Source organism: Eubalaena glacialis, chromosome 1 (genome assembly GCF_028564815.1).
Source record: "Eubalaena glacialis isolate mEubGla1 chromosome 1, mEubGla1.1.hap2.+ XY, whole genome shotgun sequence".
Lineage (NCBI taxonomy): Eukaryota > Metazoa > Chordata > Mammalia > Artiodactyla > Balaenidae > Eubalaena > Eubalaena glacialis.
This window is the reverse complement of record NC_083716.1, coordinates 235,857,715-235,879,759: the sequence shown is the minus strand read 5'-3', so window position 1 is coordinate 235,879,759 and position 22,045 is coordinate 235,857,715. Positions and strand designations below refer to the sequence as shown.

Genomic DNA, 22,045 nt, shown 5'->3' with positions numbered 1-22,045 from the left:
GGAGGAAAAAGCTAAAGAAATGGTAAGACTATCATGCAAAGATAGGGCAAGGGGAAAAAAACAGGGAGGGACTGCGGGAGTTCCCTGGTGGCCTAGTGGTTAGGACTCCGGGCTTTCACTGCCATGGCCCGGGGTTCAATCCCTGGTCGGGGAACTGAAATCCTGAAAGCCGTGCAGCGCAGCCAAAATAAAAGGGGAGGCGGGTTGCAAGGGAGCCTGCAAAACCCAGAGCCAATGGAGGAGAAAACAAAACTCAAAAAGCAGAAGGAAATCCTTTCTGATCACTTCCCTCCCTAATGCCACTTATAAACAGACATTTAACAAGACAAGAACTCCAGGGAGAAGAAACCGAAACAATGAGGGAAGAAATGGAAACCTCTAGAACTGAGGACCAAACCAACATTTTGGAACGAACGAATACAATGTGAAAAAGTAAGGGAGAGAAGAAACACCGCTCAAAGCTGAAATTCTGACATGGAGGAATGGCTTGAAATAAACTCTGTCAAGATGAAAAAGACAGAAGTTAATTGACAGGAAGACAAATGAAACTAACAAAAGGATAAATGGCACCTCTGACAACAAATCCCCAACAAAAGAGCGCAAAGACTATTCAGAGACAAAATACAGAGGAATTTTCTTGAAATGCAAGACGATATGAACCTGCAGATCAAAACAGCACATGATCTTCCAAGAGAAAAAGACAGACTCTCAACGTCACTTTAAGGATGGGGCAACCAAGGCCCTGGTGAAAAGCTGCCATGCCAGCCAAGATGTGGGCTCTTATCCCGCAGCCGGGTTCAAGGTGCACCCCCAGGAGCACTCTCCAGAGCCACTTCAGGGGTTTGGAAAATGGCCAATGTAATAAGCATTTTTTACATAGGTACAACTGGTTTTGAAACGGTTGTCACAATGACAACCAACCTGCACTGGCAAGTGTGTTACACACGAACCCAGAGACCAAGACGGTGGCTCTGGCTGCATCAGGTAACCTGGGCAAAGGCAGAACCCACCTGCTGGGATACTGGGAAAGTCGCAGCCTCGCCCTGGCCTTTTAAAAATCTCATCCTGCATTTGTTTGCGCCTGAAAATCATGAAGACAAGCAAGCAACCTGCTTTGGGACATGTCCCACCTTCCGTGAGGGACAAGCCGGGCACACATGCGGTGTCAGTTTTTTGTGTGATGCAAGTAATTTAAGCAACAACACGCACATAGTAAACCAGCTGGCTCTTGGCGATGCCACAGTGCATTCAGTGCTGACCACGGTCCGGGGGGCTCCTGCCTGAACACTTCTACGGAATGAGCGTCACTGCTTTCATTGATTCAACCTGGAATTTCAAGAGTCCTACTATTCCTACTGCTTCAACACTTCTGGATGTATTGAACAGAAGAGTGCCTTGAAATGGCAAATAAGGTGAATATGTATATATATATTTATATATATATATATATATATATATATATATATATATATATATATGTAAGTGTCACTTGTGTAGCTCAGGTTTTCTTGACATCAAGCAAATAAAATCAAAAATTAATTGGATGAAAAGGCAGATATAAAACTGAAACAGGAGCCCCTTAAGCCCTATTCTGTGTTCATAAAATAGCTTTACTGCTGTCTCTGATAAGCAATGAGTCAGAAATCTATAAACTAGAACTTGTACAAGTTTTATTAACAGAACACCATGATGCAGCAGAGATCTACTTAAAACATTTTGTAAAAATGGTATTGCTGCTCAAAAAAGACACTGGAAAATTAATGTTTGGGGAAGTGGTTTGTTGCCGAATAGCTAAATTCAATTTCCTTACATCTTAACTTCCAAGAACTTTGAGAAAAAGGTAAATTAGCAGCTTAACACATGAAACCCATTAAGAGTTCTCTCTTCCAAGTGCTATCTTCTCAAGACTAAAATAAACACAGAAACCCTGGGAAGGTGTAGGCTGGTTGACCTGGACCAATCTCCAATCATCAACATCCAGGGACAGGCCCAATTCCACTTTCATAAAGTATTATTAGCTTTTCCTGGGCAAAAAACCACTAAAATGGCTGTAAAATAGGATTATGCCAACAAAATGTTCTCTGTAATCACGGCAGCAGAACCTCAGATACTGCGAAGAATAAAACATGCCTTGCGATATCAGCAACCCCAGAAGGCAGGCAGGTCCTGGAGCCCAAAGCATCCCTTTTCTTGTGAAGATGTCCACGGGCTCCGTGGTGGACAGGGGATGCTCTCTGGAAAGGGAAGCCTGGATTTCACTGTCCTCAGCTCACACTCTAGGTGTGATGCAGCTCACGCTCCAGGTATGATGGCTGGTGCCTGGGCCCGCAGCCTGTTCCCTTGGGCTCAGAGCCCCAGGCCCGTTCAGGCTGCCCTGGCTCCACACACTCAGACTTTCCTGCAAAGCTGTCTTTGGAAGTTAGGACCCACCCTGCCCCCCACCCCCAAAGTTCACATACTGTCCTCCACCGAACTCAGTACTTTCCCCAATAACTCAGCAGCTGTTCCAAGGGACAGGCAGCCTGCAGGGGCCAGCACGGCCCAGCACGCAGGAGACCTGGTGACCCGAGGTCCTGCTGAGGCCCCTGAATGTGGATGCTGAGCCGTCAGGTGGGCTGTGGCCCTTTCAGGACAGCAGAGTGTGTGTATCCAGGCAGGGGGAGTGCAGCGCAGAGGAACGGGCTCGAAGCCGCCCGCCAAGGGCCGGCCTCTGAGCTGGGCGACCTTGTGCGGCTTCAGGAGTGGCTGGTGCCTCAGCCTCCTTATGTGAAAACTCAACGGACACCACCACCTGCCTCTGTAGCCACAGCGAAGGGGAGCGGGAGCTGATCTGTGTCAGCTGTCAGGCTCCCGAAACACTACCTGTGTCTCCTGAACACCAACTAAGCTCTGCCATGTTACACTGACGACTTTGTCTGGGGACTTGCACATTGAGGGAGAGTCTCAAAGTGAAATTCAAGGACAAGGAAGAACCAAGACCACAGCAAGCAGAGAATGAAAGCAAGGTGTGTGTCTCACGCTCAAATTCCCATATGAAAACCAGGATTCTCCTTAATACTCTGTCACAATTCCAGGCACTCTGGAAGATCCAGGGTAACAATTATTTTTCCCAAGTCAAAACAGCTCACAAGATAGCAAGTTCTGGATGGTGCTACTCATATTGCCCCAGGGAGAAGATTTTGTGAGTCCCAGTAACCATCTGAATATTTATCCAAGTGTACGGTGTGTTTCTAATCTCAGACGGGGACTTCCATGCAAGCAAGCGATAGAGGAACACAGGGGAATATATCTGATTTGCACTCCACCTGTGACACAGTTCGGCTCTTATTAGTATTTGGCAAGGGTTCTCCCCCTGTGTTTGCCGTTCTCCATTTCTCTGTTAGCTCCCTACACTGGGGCAATAAAACCTTGGTCTTCAGAACCACCACTCAGCAAGCATTTAGCAAAGCCCGTTATGGGCTAATAATAAGCACAGTGCTGGTGCCGGGAACAGAGTGCACAAGACAGAATCTCTGACTGTCAAGGGCAGCGGGAGGAAACGGGAACTGACCCGGAGAGCCAACTGGGTGGGGTAGGGGAGGGGACCGGGCACCAGGAACAGACACAGCCTGTGCCCCCTGGAACCCACTGGGAACACCCACCGAGCGGATGGGGCAGGGGGCATGGTTTTCAGTCAGCCCCCTGAAGGAGGAAATAGCCACATAACGATGGGCCCCTCCCTATGAAATCTAATTTACGGGCACACCTCGGAGCTACTGTGGGTTCAGTTCCAGACCACCGCAATAAAGCGACTATCACAATAAAATGAGTCACGGGAATGTTGGGGGTTCCCAGTGCATATAAGTTATGTTTATACTATACTGTAATAGTCTATTAAGCAGCATTATGTCTAAAAAACAACGTACATACCTTAATTTCAAAATACTGCTAAAAAATGCTGACCATCATCTGAGCCTTCATCAAGTCATAACCTTTCTGCTGGTAGAGTTTGAAATATGTCAAGAATTATCCAAACGTTAACACAGAGACGTGAAGTGAGCAAGTGCTGTTGGGAAAAATGGTGCCGACAGACTCACTGGATACGGGGTGGCCACAAACCTTCAATTTGTTTAAAAAAAAAAAAAATTGCAACATCTGGGAAGTGCCAATAAAATGAGGTATGCCTGTGTGACCAAATAAGTAAGCTGTTTGTTGGAAATGTTCCAATACCCACTGTGGTGGCTGTACGTGAACATTCCAGCATCTACTACTGTCTCTGAAATAGTTTGGTGGTAAATGGAATATTAGTCGTGCACATACTTGTTTCCCTGGGGGGAAATGTACTTAAGGTTATTTGTTTTATTTTTAGTATTCTGCACATTTATTTTAAGCATAAAAAGGGATGAATTACAAAAAGTACTGCAGATTCAGGAGAAAAAGCCCAGCTGCTCACCTGGTGTCTTTAAATGAGGCCAAATCCCACCAGCCATGGCCTGGGACGAGTCCAGGGGCAGCAGCCTCCGAAAAGTGGGTGTGGAGGTGAGCTGGCCAGCACCCAACAGTACCTTGGTGGGTTGCTCAGCTACCAGCACACGGGCAGATGGTCTCTTAGTCCCTCAGATCTCATTGCTGTCAACTAGTGTTTCCTATGTGAAAATAACTTGTTATTAAAAAAAAACTGTCGTTGTCAACTTTGTTTTTGAATATGCAATTCTAGAAATTGGACATGTAAAAGTACTGGCTTTAGGACTGTCTGTTCACACACAATTCTCTGAATATACATCAGGTGTTTGTTTCAAGAAACTAAAACAGGATGGTGGTGGTGAGATTAGACCCTATGGAGAAACCCAGAAATCCTCTGCATTTTAACACCTGATGTGTTGACACTGCAGAGCAGGGTCACAAACCATCACCGCAAAGGGCCACCAGATAGTGGCCTTGCGGGCAGTAGCCTTGTTTCGGGGTCGGGGCGGGGGGGTTGTTTTTGTTTATTTTTACAGATCTTTAAAAATGCAACAATCCTCCTCAGCTCACGGGCGGCAACAGTACAGGGAGGGGTGACGGCTGTGGGAGAGCCGCCTGCCCTTCGGTATTCCTTCTGCAGACACGGCACTCTTTTTTTTTTTTAATTTATTTTTGGCTGCACTGGGTCTTCGTTGCTGCACGCGGGCTTTCTCTAGTTGTGGCGAGCGGGGGCTACTCTTCGTCGCGGTGCGCGGGCTTCTCATTGCGGTGGCTTCTCTTGTTGCGGAGCAAGCACGGGCTCTAGGCGCGCGGGCTTCAGTAGTTGTGGCATGTGGGCTCAGTAGTTGTGGCTCATGGGCTCTAGAGCGCAGGCTCAGTAGTTGTGGCACACGGGCTTAGTTGCTCTGCGGCATGTGGGATCTTCCTGGACCAGGGCTCGAACCCGTGTCCCCTGCACTGGCAGGCGGATTCTTAACCACTGTGCCCCCAGGGAAATTGGGGACACATCACTTATTGTTTGGACTGTCCTCTTCCATTTCCGGGGGTGGGGGAGAGGTGGAGGATCACCCTCTGTAACTGTCTCATTCCCATGGAAACAGTGTCAGGACTTCAACAGCAGGATTCCAGCAGGCTCTGTCTCCAGGTCACCGTGCCCATCCTAGAGGGTGATCTGGTCTCTGGGAAGGCCAGCACCCTGTGAGCTGGACACCACCAAGACCTGGAGCAAAGCCCACCATCCAGGGCTGGCAGAAGACAGACTGCCCTGGGGTGCGGTGTGAGTGTGAGTGTGTGTGTGTGTGTGTGTGTGTGTGTGTGTGTGTGTGTCTCCCTCTCAGGCAGATTCGGAACCTGCCCAGCCCAGGAAGCCCCTGCATCTGCATCTTGGAACACACTTAGCTTGCACCTGTACTGCCAGGCTCCTGCCCGAATCGGAAGGCCGGCCAGGGCACATCCTACAGCCAGTGCTTCGTGGGACTAATAAGCTGCCGCCCCTCCTGATGGGGCAGCAGAGGGTCCAGTGGTAAGTGGTCCCCGCGGCTCATTCCCACCGTTATGTGTTAGCTCCAAGGCCCAGAGGTTGTCCGAGGACTCCTCCCATCTGCCCTGCTGTGTCCCTCTCCAAAGCCAGCGCCTGTGTAATGACTGCCGGGATCCCAGGGGTCCAGCCCCCAACTCCCTTCACAATCCTTCTACGCATGAGGGCAATGGGAGATGCACACGCTGGCAGCCTGGTCCACCCGGAGATCACGCGGTCACACCCCGTGTAACTGGCAGTCCCTGCACACAACCTCCCTCTTGGTTCAGCCTCACCCGCTCCCCTCCGCTGCGTGGAAGGAGTCGAGGACACACTGCCCCCTGGTTTCTGTCACCAAGCCCCACCCCCTCCACACACACCCTTCACACTTTCAACATACTGTCCCACCCAAGTGGCCCTCAAAGAGCCATGCTGCGTTCTTCTTTTGTTTGTGGTGTTGCCATTTTGTAAAAGAAGCAAAACGGTAAGAAATGGGGCTCAGAAAAGGGTGGCGTGCTGGCCACACACGCTGCCCCTTGGGCCGGCCACATGGACAGAACCGAGCGGCTTCCAGACGCAAGAGGGGGTGACCATCTGCTACACTCAGAATTCTTCCTGAACCAAGATCCTGCCTCACAATCCTTCCCAACACAGGACATCCAGGAAGCCACCTACGATGGGTAAAAGTCTACACTGTGAGTTGCATGTGGTTTCCACTTCTGGCCTGGGTCAGTCATCAAAGAATTGATTCAGTCAAACCATTTCAGTCATGTCGAAATGTCACCTTTTGTAGATAACCGGCAGCTGTACGTGGCGTGCACACAGGTGCGCGCGCACGCACGCACACGGGGGCCTGTCCCAGCCCCTCAGGTCTTGTGCCCGCGATGCCCCAGCTCTCAGGCTGGGGGTCCCTGAGCCCTGCATGAGGAGGTGACGTGGAGGGTAGAGTCTGCGGGCACCTTCATCACACTACACACCCTCCTCATGTAATTCTTTTTTTGGCACTTGGCCTATTTTGCTACTGGTATTTTACCTTCTGTTGCCTTATCTCCACGTCCTGGCCCTGGGAGTTGACCACGGCCCCAGTGAAAGTCTGCCCTTAGAGTTCTAACGTCCAGCAAGCGTGATCTCACAGCCTCATCCTACAGGAGGTACGTCTCCTTTACACGGCAATCCCGTCTCGCACCAGCCGTGACTGGAAGGTGGGCTCCACGCTGTCACATCCGTACCCGTCCCCCTCTGGAACGTAAACCTGTCCCCCGACCCACTGCCCCGCATCTGACGGTGCTGCCTGCCTCCCTTTCTTTCTCTTCCGCCCACCCCGAGGCTGGCCTCAGCCGGCATTTCTTCCTTTCTGTACAAACTTCCACAGAGAACCTCTCCACCTGTGGTCAGACTGCCTCGGTCAAGGACTGGTTATGAGTCTCTGATCTCGCCCTTCCCTGGGACCAATAAAATGGGGTGCGGGGGTGGGAGAGAAGTGAGCTTGTAAAATGCAGGGATTTGCGAAAGGAAGCACAGAGGTGAGAGCAAACAGGACCTGGCCCTTCTGGTCTCCGGGGCACCCTGTTCCCACTGGGTAAACTGAGGGGAACAGGTCTGTTCATCATGGAAGAGATCTGCATTACAAAGCCTCCCACTGGTTAAAACTTAGAGTCTGTGACTCAAGCAATGCCATTCAGAGGTGTCTCTAAGTCTTCCCTTGGAGCTATTGAGAAAAACATCCAACTCTTCCTCCCCATGAGATGTGAGTTTTGATGACCGTGCAGTCACATGAGGCCACCATAACTGCCTGCCGCTAAGTGGGGAGACCCAAGCAATGGGAGAGGCAGGTTCCTCACTAGCTCACGTGGATCAGGTGACTGGGGGCTTTCTCAAGCTATACACCCATCCCCGGAGCTGCTCCAGGTACATAAGTTAATAAATTCCCCCTTTCTACTGAAGCGCAGTGAAGCTGGTCATCTCTCCCTTGCAACCAAGGGATTCTACACTACGACAATGAACAGGAACCGGATCAGAGCAGGCAGCTGCCTGGGTGAATGACGGACTGGTCAGCGGCCACTTGGTTCCCTGGATCCAGAGCCGCTGCCAGCAAGATGACAAAGTCAGGGCCCAAGGTCATGGGCAGATGTAGCAACGGACCAAGGAGAAAACACCTGGTGGCAATTCAGCTTTGACAGATCCAAGGACTATTTTCTAATTTGCAGTTAAGTCATGTACTTAAAGGTCTAAAAAAACATCTTGGGACTTAAAATTTCTCTAGAAAAAATAATTTCTAATTTCAAAGGTGAAACATTCTAGACCCCAGTCTCCTTTTTCCTATTAAAGAAATGGTTTTGCCCTGAGGTGTCTTAGGAAAGACACGGTTGTGTTCCCAGCATGCACGCTACTATTTTGGGGTCTCTGTCAGTCAAATGACATGAAGGAGCATGTGTGGGCTACCCTGGGAGCCCAGGGACACTTCCCGGCAGAAGCCAGCATGCAAAGCTGCTCAGCTGACCAGGTGTAAATCACCACCGTGAATTACAGTTATTCATCCAGAAGCTTCTTCTCCCCTCTGGGACACACACACTGACCACAGGTGCCATGCCCAGCTCTCAGCAGGCCCTCAGTTTCCCGGTGAATTCATTATAACAATACGGGACAATGTGTTCTGAGTCCCAAAAAACCAATTCAAAAATACATTTTGTCCTGCCAATTTTGTCAATGCCAAAAACATAATCTCCTTGTTCTAATTTTACAGCTCTCTTTTTCTTATTTAAAATGAAGTAGAACATGCTTCTCTTTAATTATTTCGTTGAAGTTCTAGTGATAATTTCAGTATCCTTCGCCTATTTTAAAGGCACTACCACCGGATCCTCACTATGGCTTACATGTGCGGGGACAGAGTTAGCAGACGGTTACATAGATCAAGACAATGACGAGAATCAATGGTATTTCTACAGTTAGAGGCTGAGTTAGCATCTGAAATAATTGAAGATGGCTGAACTGATTTCTGCTCTATCTGCTGAGCCAACCTACCAGTGGGCTCTTAATTTTAAGGTTTCAGATAATCCTCATTAAAAACTTATCATGTACTTATAATCACTTGGTTGCAATAACATGGTAAAGTTACGTTGCAACATTTAACTGGCTAGCTTTCAAAACTACTCAAATTTTATTAGTGTTTACATATTTTGTTCATTGGAACACTAAACGGCACCCAAGAACGTGTTCAGAAATAAGCCTAACATCTGCGGAGCAGCGGTAGCTCACAAAAATGCTTTTTAAGTTTATTTGATTTGGAAAGGGTTTGTGGAGCTGACAGTTTAAATGCATTTCACGTGTCCCAGAAAATAAGGCTGGTATTTACCACATGGCTTGTTTCTAAGGAACTAAATAAACATTCATTTTTGAAAAATGACTTCAGATACCCATGCTCCTCAGAAGGCTTTTACTGCCCTGACGATAGACACATCTGTTGGGAAACAATTCCACGCGGAGTCCTCAAGGGAAGCGGCAAGATTAACAGAGGGACGTCCAGCTCACAGTGACCTGATGGCCAGCAGCCCCTGCTCCTGGAGGAAGTGACCACTAGAACTGCAGCCGGCGTGTGACGTCCCGGCTAGGAACGGGCAGGGCACAGTGGTAACCCCAGGGCCAGTCACCCTCAGGGGGCACCCTCGGATTGGAAACACCAGAGAGAAGGCTAAGATGGGGCCGTCTCATCCACCACAGCGGCCACCGTGCACCGAGGCCACATCCAACCAGAGAAGCTCGTGACCCTGAACCGCAGCCCAGACAGAGTCCCCACCGCCCGGGTGCAAGAAAGACCTCACAGAACTCAGCCCCATCCTGGAAGCCCTGTGGGGATGGTGGGCCAATTTAAATTCCATCCTTCTTTCTAGTTTCCAAATGGCCCGATTAGGTCCCAGGCGTCTCGTACAGAGCTCTACCGTCATGACCTGAGCGGTGCTTAAAGCTGTTAGAATAACCGCACTGGTGAGGAGAGACAGTTCCTCAGGCATGTTGGAGCCAGGCCTGCGCTGGTCAAGGAACAGGACGCCTGGGGCATGAGCAGCGCGCATCATGACCTCGCGCCCGGTGGACACGAAGCCCTGAAGCCACACCTGTGAGGACAGCCCAGGAGGCAGGGCTGCCCACCTGGCGGAGAAGATGCAGGAGCGAAGGGGCAGGACCCATATTTACAAGGTACGCGTCCCTGAGCCCTCTCTCCGTGCCAGGGGCTAACGCAGTCTCCTGCACACTTACACTCGTATTCAGTCCCTACAATGACTGGGGAGCAGGGAGGAGTAAGCTGAAATTCAGGAGGATGGGTAACTCACCCAAGGCCACATGATAGTAAGTGGCTACGACAGGCTGGGAACCCGGGTTTCAACCACAGGCAAGTGCGGGCCTGACACGCGGGTGAGAGGCGGTGCCGTCGCAGCCCTCATGCTGGCACGTCCCCCGTTACCAGGCTCGTGGCCGGAACCTGCTGGCTGCCGGCCTAGATTTGGGGCTGCCATGGCCTCGGAGCTTTTTTACCCAAAAATGTGAATTGGTGAAGAGCCTACAGGAAGCTGAAGAGTCATTCACTGAAGGAATGAACCTCTGATGGATTCAGCTCCTGAGGACCTGAGAACGACAGGGTCAGTCACCCCCAAGTCACACCAGGCCGAGGCCCCGCTCCGCAGCAGGTGGCGAACCCACCTATGTCACACCTGGATGAGGGCTTACTCCAGATTCCAACGAAGGGAAGCTCTCAGACAGCGTGACATCATCCTGGCACTTTCCACCCATTTGGTGGCCCTAAGTCCTTGAAAAATTAGCCAAGAGCAGCTAACTTCATCATCACAGGAAGGAAGGTCTCTGGACGTTCTTAAAGTGGTTCCCACCAACCTTACCACCAGCTACTCAGTCTGCTGGACGCTTTAGTGCGTCTTAGAACTAGAGGCCCCTTCCCCTCCTCCACCGCCAGGAGAGCAGCTGCTGGGCAGCAGCCTTTCTGGGCCCCAGGTCCCTTGCGTGGCCCACAGTGGGAGGCACAAGGGGAGGGGCACAGAGGGAGATGTAGCGGGGCAAGGTCTCAGCAAGGGCTCAGCTCTGAAGCTCAGAGCTCTCGGGGACACCACCGTGTCCCGGTCTGCAAGGGAAAGTGTCTCAGGTGGCCCACATTTCCATCAAATTCCTACATAATACTGGGCAGCCTTGGTTTTCTTTCCTTTTCTTTCTTATTTTGAAGGAACAGGGAGAAAAACTGCGGCAGGCCCGTGGAGTCTGTGGCGGGGAAGGCAGGGTGCCCAGCAGACATCAAGCACACAAACACATGAGATGGAAACTCGAATGACACGCCCAGATCCTCATTCACTGTCCTAATTAGCAGCCACTAATAGGGCACTGAATGGCAGAGGAATAATTTTCACCCGATTCTTTCCATCAGAAGTGAGTGACAGCTGTGAAATTCCATCAGAGGTGTGAAGGTCACATGTAAACTAACCTAATCTTTGTGACATCCTAGGAGACCAGCCATGAGCATGGCCAGTGAGGTCTGGGGCAGCTAATCGCCCTTCTTGTCACCAAGAAGTAACGGGGCAACTTCAACAGGTCTGAGTGCAGCTTCTGTTTCAACACCAGATGTGTAAAATACACATACTATACGGGTTAAATTCTGTCCCCTAAAAATGTGTTCCAGTCTGAACCCCCAGTACCTGTGGGCCTAAATCCAGAGACGGGTGTCTTCATGAGATGAGGGAAACTTAGACACAGGGAGAAGGCCCCGTGACGACACGGCAGAGACCGGAATGATGCATCTACAAGCCCAGGAACGCCAAGGGCCGCCAGTCACCAGGAACATGGATCCTCCCGCATTCCCTCCGGAAGGAGCCAACCTGTCAGCAACTTGATCTCAGACTCCTGGCCTCCGGAGTCGTGAGAATACATCTCCATTGTTTCAAGCCACCCAGTTTGTGGTAATATGTCATGCAGCCCTAGGACTCGGATACACACGTGTATCTCACGCACACACACGATTAAAAGGGTATTTGCCTGCACAAAAAGTTTACTCTTTGGATTATTTTCGTGGACTTACAGGCTCCCTCCCTACTGGGTTACCCACTTTTGCATTGTTAATCCACTAATTAAAAAACACACATAATATTTAAATCCATTCCCTCATTTCAGTTGTATCTTTAAAATAATCTAAATTGTATGAGTCAGCTGCCTTTGCCACAAGGATAAAGTATCAACCCAAATGTATCACACAATTAAAGTACAACAGGTGTCATCCTCTGAGAGGCGATGAAACCTGCACTCTGGCGAACGTTGGGGATCTGAAAACAGAAGGCCCTGACCACCTTCACCCTCCCAGCAATCTAAAGATCCCCACCACAGGTCAGAGTAACGCTAAAGGATATTTACACATTAATTAAAGCAAAAGAAGAGCCTGTGCAGACGGGAGAAGGGCAGGGAAGCTCCAATGAGCTGTGTGCACAGACAGAGCCCCCAGGAACACGCCTCCCATGTAAAGCTGCTGCCCTGTGTGGGGAAGGCAGTGGATCACTCCAGCCACTATAAGAGGAAAGGGGGATAAAGCTGCAGGTAATAATAACAGCAAGAAAATGGAGAGGTCTCACAGCTCACCCAGAGGCCAAACCTCTCGGCCTGGCGACCGTGATGTACACCTTCAGCTGTGTCCTAACCTGACCCTTTGCTACGAAAGCAGCTGCAGGTGGGGCTGAGCTGTAATCGGCTTCATCAACCTCCCGCACACCCCGGAGAGGATTCCCTTTGCTCTGATGTTCTCCACAAACCTGGGTGATGACACAGAACACTGCAGCTCCAGAACATTCTCTGTGGAAAGCTTCTCAATGAAGCAAGCAAGGGTAATCGATGGATGTTAATGCATCCGGCAAGGACTGAAATCGCTTTGCAGCTACAGGCTCTGTGACCGGGGGCAGGGACTTCTGTGTGCCAAGACGATGAGAAAGCAAGGCTTTTCTCATTCATTTCCTTTTGGAAACAACAAATTATGGTTCCCTCCTGCGGCCACGTGGGACTCGCCCCAGTACGTGGACAGAATATGGGAAGCAAACACATGCCCACGTGCCTGGTTGCAGGGTGGCTGGCCTCTGGGAAGCAGGGAGTCACGGGGACTAAAGGCTTCCAGGCACCAGGAGGCACCTGCTCACAATTCTTCCAGGTCCCAGAGGACCTGACGCACGTCCCCTGGGGGGAGCTCTCTACGCTCCTGGCAACGTCAAGGAACAATCCCCTGACCTCTCAAACGGTGAGAGGACAGGTGGCAGGGCCAGCTCCTGAAGGGCGCGAGCAAAGATCTCGGACAATCTTTCCCCTGACCCAGGAGCCCTTGGGCACAGACCCCACTGAGGGGTCAGATGTTTCCACTTTGCAGATGAAAGAAGGGATGTCCTGTTAGCGAACTCGAAAATGCATCCACCCTGTAAAATAATGTATTCTGAAAATCGTATGATACCATGAAATTCCCGGAGTAAAATGTGTTACCTGGAAAGTCGAAGAAGTAGGGCTGTTACAGATTACATTTAGGTCTCCCCACTGGGTACAGTTTTTACTTTTGATGTGCCAACGTTCAAGAGAAAGGCTTCTGTGTTCATCAAAATATAAGAGCCCGCTACAAAGAAATCACAGTCAGGGCCAAATGCGATGGCACAAACTGAACGCCCAAAGGGAGATGGCAAAAGCCACAATAAGGACAAAACAGCACCACGCGGGAAGGGGAAGGCGGCCACAGACAGGAGAACCAGGGATCTGCACCAACCACGCCGGACATCGAACGGAGCACAGGAGAATCCAGCTCGTGGCAGCAAAGCCAGGGCCCAGACCACGTAACCTCCAGGGACCCCCGACCAAGGGGTCCCCTCAGCTGAAACCCTGAGCATTCCAGGGGCACACAGGCAGATTTTCACCTCCTTGAGGAGGTGACCCTCTCACTTGCAGCCCAGCTAATTAGTCTATCAGCAGCTGGTGTCCTCAATCTACACAATTGCTAGACCCGAGGAATAAGTAGAACCCCCAAGAAAAAAGCCCTAAAAAACTCTCGGGTATAATCAAAATGACTATGGCTAAAACCCACAGTCAGACACAAAGGCACAAATACACAAGTACAACCCAGGTACGGATTCCAGGAAAGAAGACGGCTAACTCTCTCACCTCTCTAAAGCACGCAATTTTCTAGCATCTGTATCCATTTTTCAGCGTCTAGCTATGCTTTTCCTCATTGATTCCCACATTTGAGCCTTCACTTCTAATCTCCCTTAAATCATCATTTCAATACAGATAACGAAAAAAGTAGGCCTTTCCCTCATGTGACCACCAAGAGACTTTTATGGTGGGATTGCAAAATTCTGCAAAGTCATGGCAGAGCCCCAAGCAAAGATTGCCACAGAATTCCATCTTCCACACTTTTCTGAACGGTTACACAGTATCCAGGACAAGAGTTAAATACTAGAACAGGTGTTACAGGAAACATGTGAAGCTACTCAGAACTATTGCTAAAAAGACATCTAAGGGACAAAACAGGGTGGAATGTTTAACTTAAAAAAAAAGAAAAGGATAAAATGAAACAAAATAGGATGATACACAGAACGAGGAGGGAAGGGAAGACTACAGTACAGAGTTGTGTCTCTCCTCGCTCTTCAAACAAGACAAGCGCTGCCATGAAGAAAATGTATAGTTACCTGCATCCATATCTGCAAAGAATGGAACAGCCAGTAAGAAAAAGAAGGAACCAGAAATTCAGTGTCTCAGAGTTGGATTTTAAAAGGTTACACGGAGAGAAAATATAATTTAGAAAACTGTGTGTGTACACTCTACCTGGATTTGGGGACACAGGAGCTAAGTGGTTTCCTAGCATTACTACCATCATTTTATTTCAAGCAAAAACCAAAATACGGATATGTTAACTGAAGAAGTAAAAGCCTCATGGCAAAAGAAATAGCTTATTCTCATGCAAAGTGATTATTAAATGTTTAGAGTACAATATAAGGGGGAAAACATACTCAAACATATGGTGGTGGTCATCTGAAAGGCTCAGATCTATGACTAAGGAACAGTATACACAAATTATGTATAAACTCAAGATCCAGATCAGAGAAACGTCCAAGCAGTAACAGTTAAAGGAGTGACACTGGATTCACATTTGAAGGGACAGAACTATTCGGTACGAAATACATTCAACAGCATTCATGGTTTGACTCTATTTGCTCCAAATGCCAAGATGGTTGGCGAAAAATACTACAGAAGAAGCAACATGCCTACGGATTTTTATTGCTTGGTATGTTATTACTTTTCTTGACACGGGATACATCACAGTAATGATTTAGAATATGCTAACAAAAAATTTAGAAAACTAAACTCTCTTGAGGTGGAGACTGTGTGACACGCAGCATACCTTCGGGAGACTCCTCCTGGACGTACGTGCCGGTCAGATAGCGATGCACCAGGGCCGACTTGCCACTGGCCAAATTACCCACAATGCCCTGAAACACAGAAATGGACAGTCACTAAGGAGTAGTCAGTATATCATGCTATTCAGCAACCTGCAAATAGAGAGGTTAAAATGGACAGCAATCCTAAATACCATCACGACCAAGCATCAGCGGGATGGCCGAAAATGGGCTAGTTAAATCCTTCTGCTGGAGAAAAAGGGATTCCAACACCTTCAATTAACCTCTCACGTTTTATCAGCCTCTACGGCCTGAAGAATCAACATGGTTAGAACACACACTGAATCCCATGAGTGCTGGTTACATCGGGAAGATGTACAGTGAGTCAGCCCACCAACATGTATTGTGGACCCTCAAAACACTCAACAAGGTACGAGGTTAAATGAGACGCAGTGGCAGTACAGAGTCATAAGGGGATTAGGAGGACATTCTGGTGCATTCTGTCACAACTTTGGGGTAGGATTTGGAGCCGGGTGAGACAAGCTGAAAAAGAGCCACACCAGAAAAGCACAGTGCTGGGGAGGGACCAGAGGGGAGAAAACTGGACCAAGGCGGGGAGGAGGAAGAGAGCCGGCCTGCATCTCTGGACACGGGGTCCACACTGCAGGACAGAGCAGGGACCCACGGTCAAGGCGGCAAAGGTGTTCATGCTGGATGAAAAACAAGTCAGCATGATGTGAGGGCCACTGTACCAGCAAGTAGCAACTCACAGTCACCGGCGGGCAAGGCTGGCTTCACCCTGCCTTCTTCAGAGAAAGCTCCCGTGTTAACACAGCTGACACACCTGGACTCAGGTGGCTGTCCCCGGGGAAGCCCTCCCTCCACTCAGGATCTCACTCCCCCTCTACCTTCTGTGCAAAGACTCTCCTGGCATTTTAATCTTTTCCTCCCCGGCTAGAACTTTCCCCTCTGCATTTAAACATGATCCAATCAATTCTTGAGGAAAAGCAGGATGAGAGACCTGCCCTGGACACAGGTCCCCACCTACGAAGACCCTGCCTCCCTCTCGACCACTCTCTGACCCTACCCACCCCCAGCCTGATGTTCTGACCCTATGGCTATAAGGACACTGCTCGAGGTCACCGATGACTTCTGTTTCTAAATCCCCTGGCCCTCCCCTTGCTGCATCACCGGAAGCTGTGGAGGAGATTCTCCAAAATTCCCACTCTGGGCTTCCTCTTCAAATTACCCCCAGCCCACGCTGGCTCCTTCCCTAGACCTCCTAGATTCCCTAGATCCTGGATTCTAAGTACCCCCCCCCTCCAACCAAGGGAGCCAGGCTACATCCCACCTACTCCCAGTAAGCTATGGATACCCACCGTCACTCTCCAGTCCCACCCCCTCTCCAGGTAAACCCATACACACCTACACTGGTACTGAAACCTCAGCATGTCCAGACCTTACTGTTCTCCCCCCAATCTGCTCATCATCCTGTGATCACACCACCACCCAGACTCCCAAGCCAGACACCTGGACGCCGTCTCCCATTCCCACCCCGCCCAGATGTGCTTTTGAGGGTCTCCACACACACCCCCCACCCCCGCCACGGGGCAGGCTGTGCGGTCCGTCCACTGGATCCTGGGAGAGCCTTTAGCTTATCTCCCTGCCTGGGAGCTCCCCCTCTTCGCCCAGAGAATACCAGAGATACTTTAAAATTGACGCTGCAAAGATGCGACTCCCTCATTTCACAACTCTTGGGAAGCCTCCCACTGCCTGCAGGCCAGAGTCCAAGTATTTCATGAACAGACAACAAAGTGTCTCCCTGCAAATCCTTACGATCAATTTTGCTGTAGGCACCCAGGTCCGGCAGGCACCCCTCCCTTCACCCGAAGAGAGTTCTGGATGGTTTCCCTGCTTCTCTCCACACCCAGAACACTTTACACTGTGACTGCTGACGCTCTTGACTCCACCCCCCAGCACGCTCAGGTCCCCGAAGACCAAGCACTATGTCTGTGATGCTGGCAAGGACACCTCTCTCAATTCCTACACTCAGCACGGTCTCCGGCCCCAGTAAAGTGCCGGTAAATATGGGATAGTCGGATGGATGGAATCGGGGGTGGGGGGTGTGCTGGCTGGCTGGATAAATGGGTGATGGTGCCACTAACAAGAAGAACAAACATGAAAGCGAACAAATCTGCCACGAGATTGTGGAAAGGAAGTTAAAACCTGACCTAAAACCCTGGACCATCCTGCCCCTCCCACCGTCATGGTCCTTTAGTCCTCAGCTTCCCAAGCCCTGCTTCGTCCTCGATATGCCGGTGACCAAACACCATCCTAACAGGCCTTGCAGATTCCAGATGCCTAGATCGTTCCACATCAATCGCTGCCCGAAATAATACTCCTACTCATAGGTCAGCAATCAGTTCAGATGTCACCTCCTCTGAGAAGCCTTCCTAACGCCACAGCCTCGACCAGTGCCTCTCCCCAAAGCCCCCTTAGTGCCCTCCTCCTAACGCTACCTTGTCACTTACCTCTTTGTTTCCCCAACATCGGTATGTGGGCCTGACTCTCTCCAGTGCTGACAAGGGACTGGGTCTCGTCTGTGTCTGGTTCTCTACCCCCCAGCATTGCCCATGGCGGGCTCCTAGCAACACTGGGTGAATAAATGAATGAATGACACTAACACCAGTGAGTAGAAACGAGATGCTTTATTACTACAGCTCCAAGCCCCAGACTATGCGGACGGATCCTAAATAAAGTTGTTTCCCTTCCTGATTTGACTTATGTCTTCCCTTTGCTTTGGGCCTCTATAATCTGAGAATTTCTACCTATTAATTATTCTTTTGCTCAAGGGCACCTGCTGTTTGTCAGCTTCACGCTGAGAAAATCCGAAACAGTATGCCGCAGAATTGAATTTTTAATTAAGATTAGGCTTTTTCTTTCCCGAGGAGGAAAATGCTCAAAATCAAACACCGTTCAGTCTGTGCTTTCTGTGTGTGGCGATATTCCCTCCTTCTTACATGTCAATGATTCGCTAAGAATTAACTCGCCCCTTATAAGGATCAAATCACTCAGTCCCGGGGGTGGGGGGGGAAGGTGTTTTATTTGGATCGAATGGCCATCTCATACACCTTCTTATGTTTGCACACCACGGGCATTATTTTAATTTGAAACACTGGCAGAAACTAACAGCCAGCTGTGAGGAGGAAATAAAGTAAGGGATGAAAATGCTCTTTAAGCTGTAAAGCTGCACTGGGATCCATGAACTGCTACTGGATACGAACTAGAGAGAATGGATCAGGCCAGTCTGGGTCTACAGGCTCGGGGAGAAGCAAGGTAACACGGGAAAAGGTGTCCTGAAAATCACAGATCTGTGTATTTTGGTGGCGACACGTCATCACACGGGCCCGGCATCCTCTGGGCAGGGCTGTGAATGGTCACATCACACGAGGTATCTTTCTAAACTGAGTTCTCTACTGTCCCACACTTCACCACTTAACCAGCTATATACGTGGTTTGCTGAAAATAAAATCGAGGCTTTTGGTAAAAATCCCAGTTGAGAATTCAATGAAAACGCACAAGTAGGATATGACAGGTTGCTGACAGACGCCCACCTCTACGGGCCAGAGATCTATGGAGTGGTTTCCTTTCCGCCCAGAGGTAAGTGGTCAGCACGTGCTGCCTGGCACACGTCTGCAGGGACCCGAGTGTGGACCCAAAGCAACTGGCCCCCGTCACACAACCTCAGGAAGCATATAGCATGGCACTGCCACTCTTGAAAAGAACGCGAACATTGGGGAATCCCCGGGAGGTCCAGTGGTTAGGACTCCTTGCTTTCACTGCCGAGGGGCCGGGTTCAATCCCTGGTCAGGGAACTAAGATCCCACAAGCCATGTGGTGGGCCAAAAAAAAAAAAAAAAAAGAAAGCAAACATTGACATTTTTTCTCTGACAGATTCCAGATGGTTTATGGCCCAACATTACATAAAGAGTCCATTTGAGCCTTGTTATTATGTCACTGAATTGCTGCGTTTCTGAAACAGTCAGGGGTTCCGAGGGTGCTGACCTAAGGGACCACCTGTCCCGGGTGCTGTACCCAGGCGGGATACAATCGCAGCCCTGTGGATATGCAGAGGCTGCCCCGAACAAAGGAGCATTTCTGTAGATGCCGGGAACGCCTTAGCACAGAAGGGATCTGCTGAGGAGGCCAAGCTGCTCGCTGCACCCCCCAGCAGGAGGACGCCCGGCCCAGAGCAGAGCTGGCCGTCCTGCTGGGGTCTTGGCCATCCCCACACGGGTCGGGGGCAGGGCCCCTCCCCCCGAAGAACTGCAGAATCCTCCCCATTTACTAATCCGTGAGATGGAGTCCACCCCTTCTGTGAATTCAAGCCAACTTTATGAGAGTTCTGTTTTAGGATCATAAATCCACACCACCGGTTAACACAAGCACCCCTACACCTCCAAGCATTGTTTCCAAAAAACTCCATGCTTCTGAAATGCCAGCAGAGAACAGGTTTTGGTAGGCGGCGTCCTCAGTCACAGGCTGCTATGCGGGCTCTGGCAGAACCCTCACCACCTCTAACTCCCCAAACTGGGTCTAAACCATGGGCCTTGACACCCTTGAACTTTAAACTTCAGCACCTCCCTTGCACTGGCCACACTGCAGATGCTCTACAGCCGCACGGGGCCCATGGGCGCCACCTTGAAGACAGAGAACATCTCCACGTTGCAGAAAGTTCTGCCGGCAGAGCCGATGCGGAAGCACCAACGCCAGGTCAGATGCCGGCTCCACCTCTCACTAACCAGGGCTCCTTGCGCACATTCTTACATCTGAGGCTCAGCCCCCGATGCCTGTGAAGTGGGGACAACAGCACGACCGGCTCAGGACTAAAGGTGGCGACTCCAGCCAGGAGGTACCCCACGCCCCGCACAGAGTACGTGTCGTCATCATCAGAACACTGTTCCCCTCGCTTTACTCCCACGGCAGGACCCCAACCTTTGGCTGGCTCCAGAGGCCGCCTCTGAGACTCGGAAACCTCCCTGGAAACCTCCGAGCAGCATCCCTGGCCGCGCGGCCGCGATCGCTGACGTCGCTTCCTGACCGTGTCCCGCGGGATTCGCTCTGTTCCGGGGACGGCGTCACAGAGCACAGGGGACAGAGCGGCGCTGTCCCAGGGCTGAGCTTGCGGAACCCGCGCTTCTGGAACAGCCCCGGAACCGTGGGCCCCTTTGCCTCCCTCCAAGGAAGGAGCCACTGAGAAAGGTCAGACCTGGTGGGAGGAAGGAGGGGGGATGGGAGGGCAGGGGGCCCGGCCTGGACACCTGGCAATGACATCAGATGCCCTTGGGCGGGGGCGGGGGGGGGGATGTCAGAGGGCCTGCCCACGAGCCCTCCCTTCAGGCCTTAAGTTTCAAAACCTGTTCTTCCCGGTGACACTGGAAGTCACAGACACTCTTGTCCTCGCTCCATCTCCTTGCCTCGGAGGGAGAGGCCAGAAGGGGCCCGTGCCCCCCCGGGTCCACCAGCGAAGCACCACAGGTGGCTGGGGCCCCGGGAAGGGCGTCCGAGGGCCTCTGGGGTCACCAGGCAGACAGGCTGGAGCTGCTGACAAACCCTGGGGCCTCGGAGAAGGGGCACATGGGGGGACAACATGCAGAGGCTGAGGGGCCAGGTGGGCCGAGCAGAGCAGGCCCAGGGCCTGGACGGGAAGAGCTGACCTGCTGTCACCACGGTCAGAGTCCGTCGCGTGAGAAGTTTAAGATACACACACACACACACACGTCCTCCAGACGCCGCGCATTTCATAACAATGTGATTATTTAAATAGGACAGTTATAGCTGTCCTTTCTTCCATCCCCAAGTGCGGGGGGCGGATGAAGTGGGGAGACGCTCAGAGGTGTGGCTGTAACGGACCCGAGTCATTCTTTATTTAAGTCAATTTAAACTTTAAATAGTGTCACTGAAAGAGTACTTAAAGTTCATAATAAAAACAAACCTTTAAATTTTACGCTACTCCTTTGTAACACAGTACACAGTCACATTTTCTCGGTGACGAATTATAATTACATCTTAATGACTCGCTACAGAGACTTTCCATGACGTCCTGCAAAGGACTAATAAAGCTGTGTGCGTGTGTGTGTGTGTGTGTGTGTGTGTGTGTGTGTGACAGAGTCTCTCTCTCACACACTCAGATACAAGAGACGGTGGGTGGACCCAGCCCTGCACACAAGGCCACCCGCCTGGCCGTCTGTCATGACCGTCACAGGCGCCCTCGGGACTCCAGCCCTAACCTCAGCCTCACCTGGCCCCTCCCCAGGACACAGCAGAACAAGGCCCACCTCTGGGCCCCAGGGAATGAGACCCCTCACCCCCACCGGGATGCGGGCTTGGGGCGCTTGCAGGTCACACCTCGCCTCTTCCTGAGCCCCCCTCCAAGCCCCCCTCCTGCAGGTGAGGAATGACCACGCCCGAGGCCAGAGCAAACACTCACCACTTTGAGCTCCGGGACGGATCGACTTAATGTCCATTCCTGGCTGTTCACAAAGGCATCTGTAAAACAGGAGGGTAAAAGGAAGTGAGATGCTGCGACTTACCAAAGTGCAAGGTCAAGACGCCCCCAAGGTGCCACTTTTCAAACGGGAAGGACACCGAAGACGGTCCAGCCCACCCCTAGCATCACTTC

The 22,045-nt window shown here is 50.8% G+C and overlaps 1 protein-coding gene across 4 annotated transcripts in view; it reads right to left on the bottom strand.

Annotated features, from left to right (window-relative positions):
* AGAP1 (ArfGAP with GTPase domain, ankyrin repeat and PH domain 1) overlaps positions 1-22,045 on the bottom strand; it is a 543,249-nt gene that overhangs the window by 336,155 nt on the left and 185,049 nt on the right. For all 4 annotated transcript variants that reach the window (XM_061188805.1, XM_061188822.1, XM_061188813.1 and 1 more), the window contains exons 2-3: positions 21,854-21,912; positions 15,369-15,456 (exon numbers count right to left, since the gene is read on the bottom strand). In XM_061188805.1, coding sequence (XP_061044788.1) covers positions 15,369-15,456; positions 21,854-21,912 — 147 coding nt within the window. The remainder of the gene's footprint in view (positions 1-15,368; positions 15,457-21,853; positions 21,913-22,045) is intronic.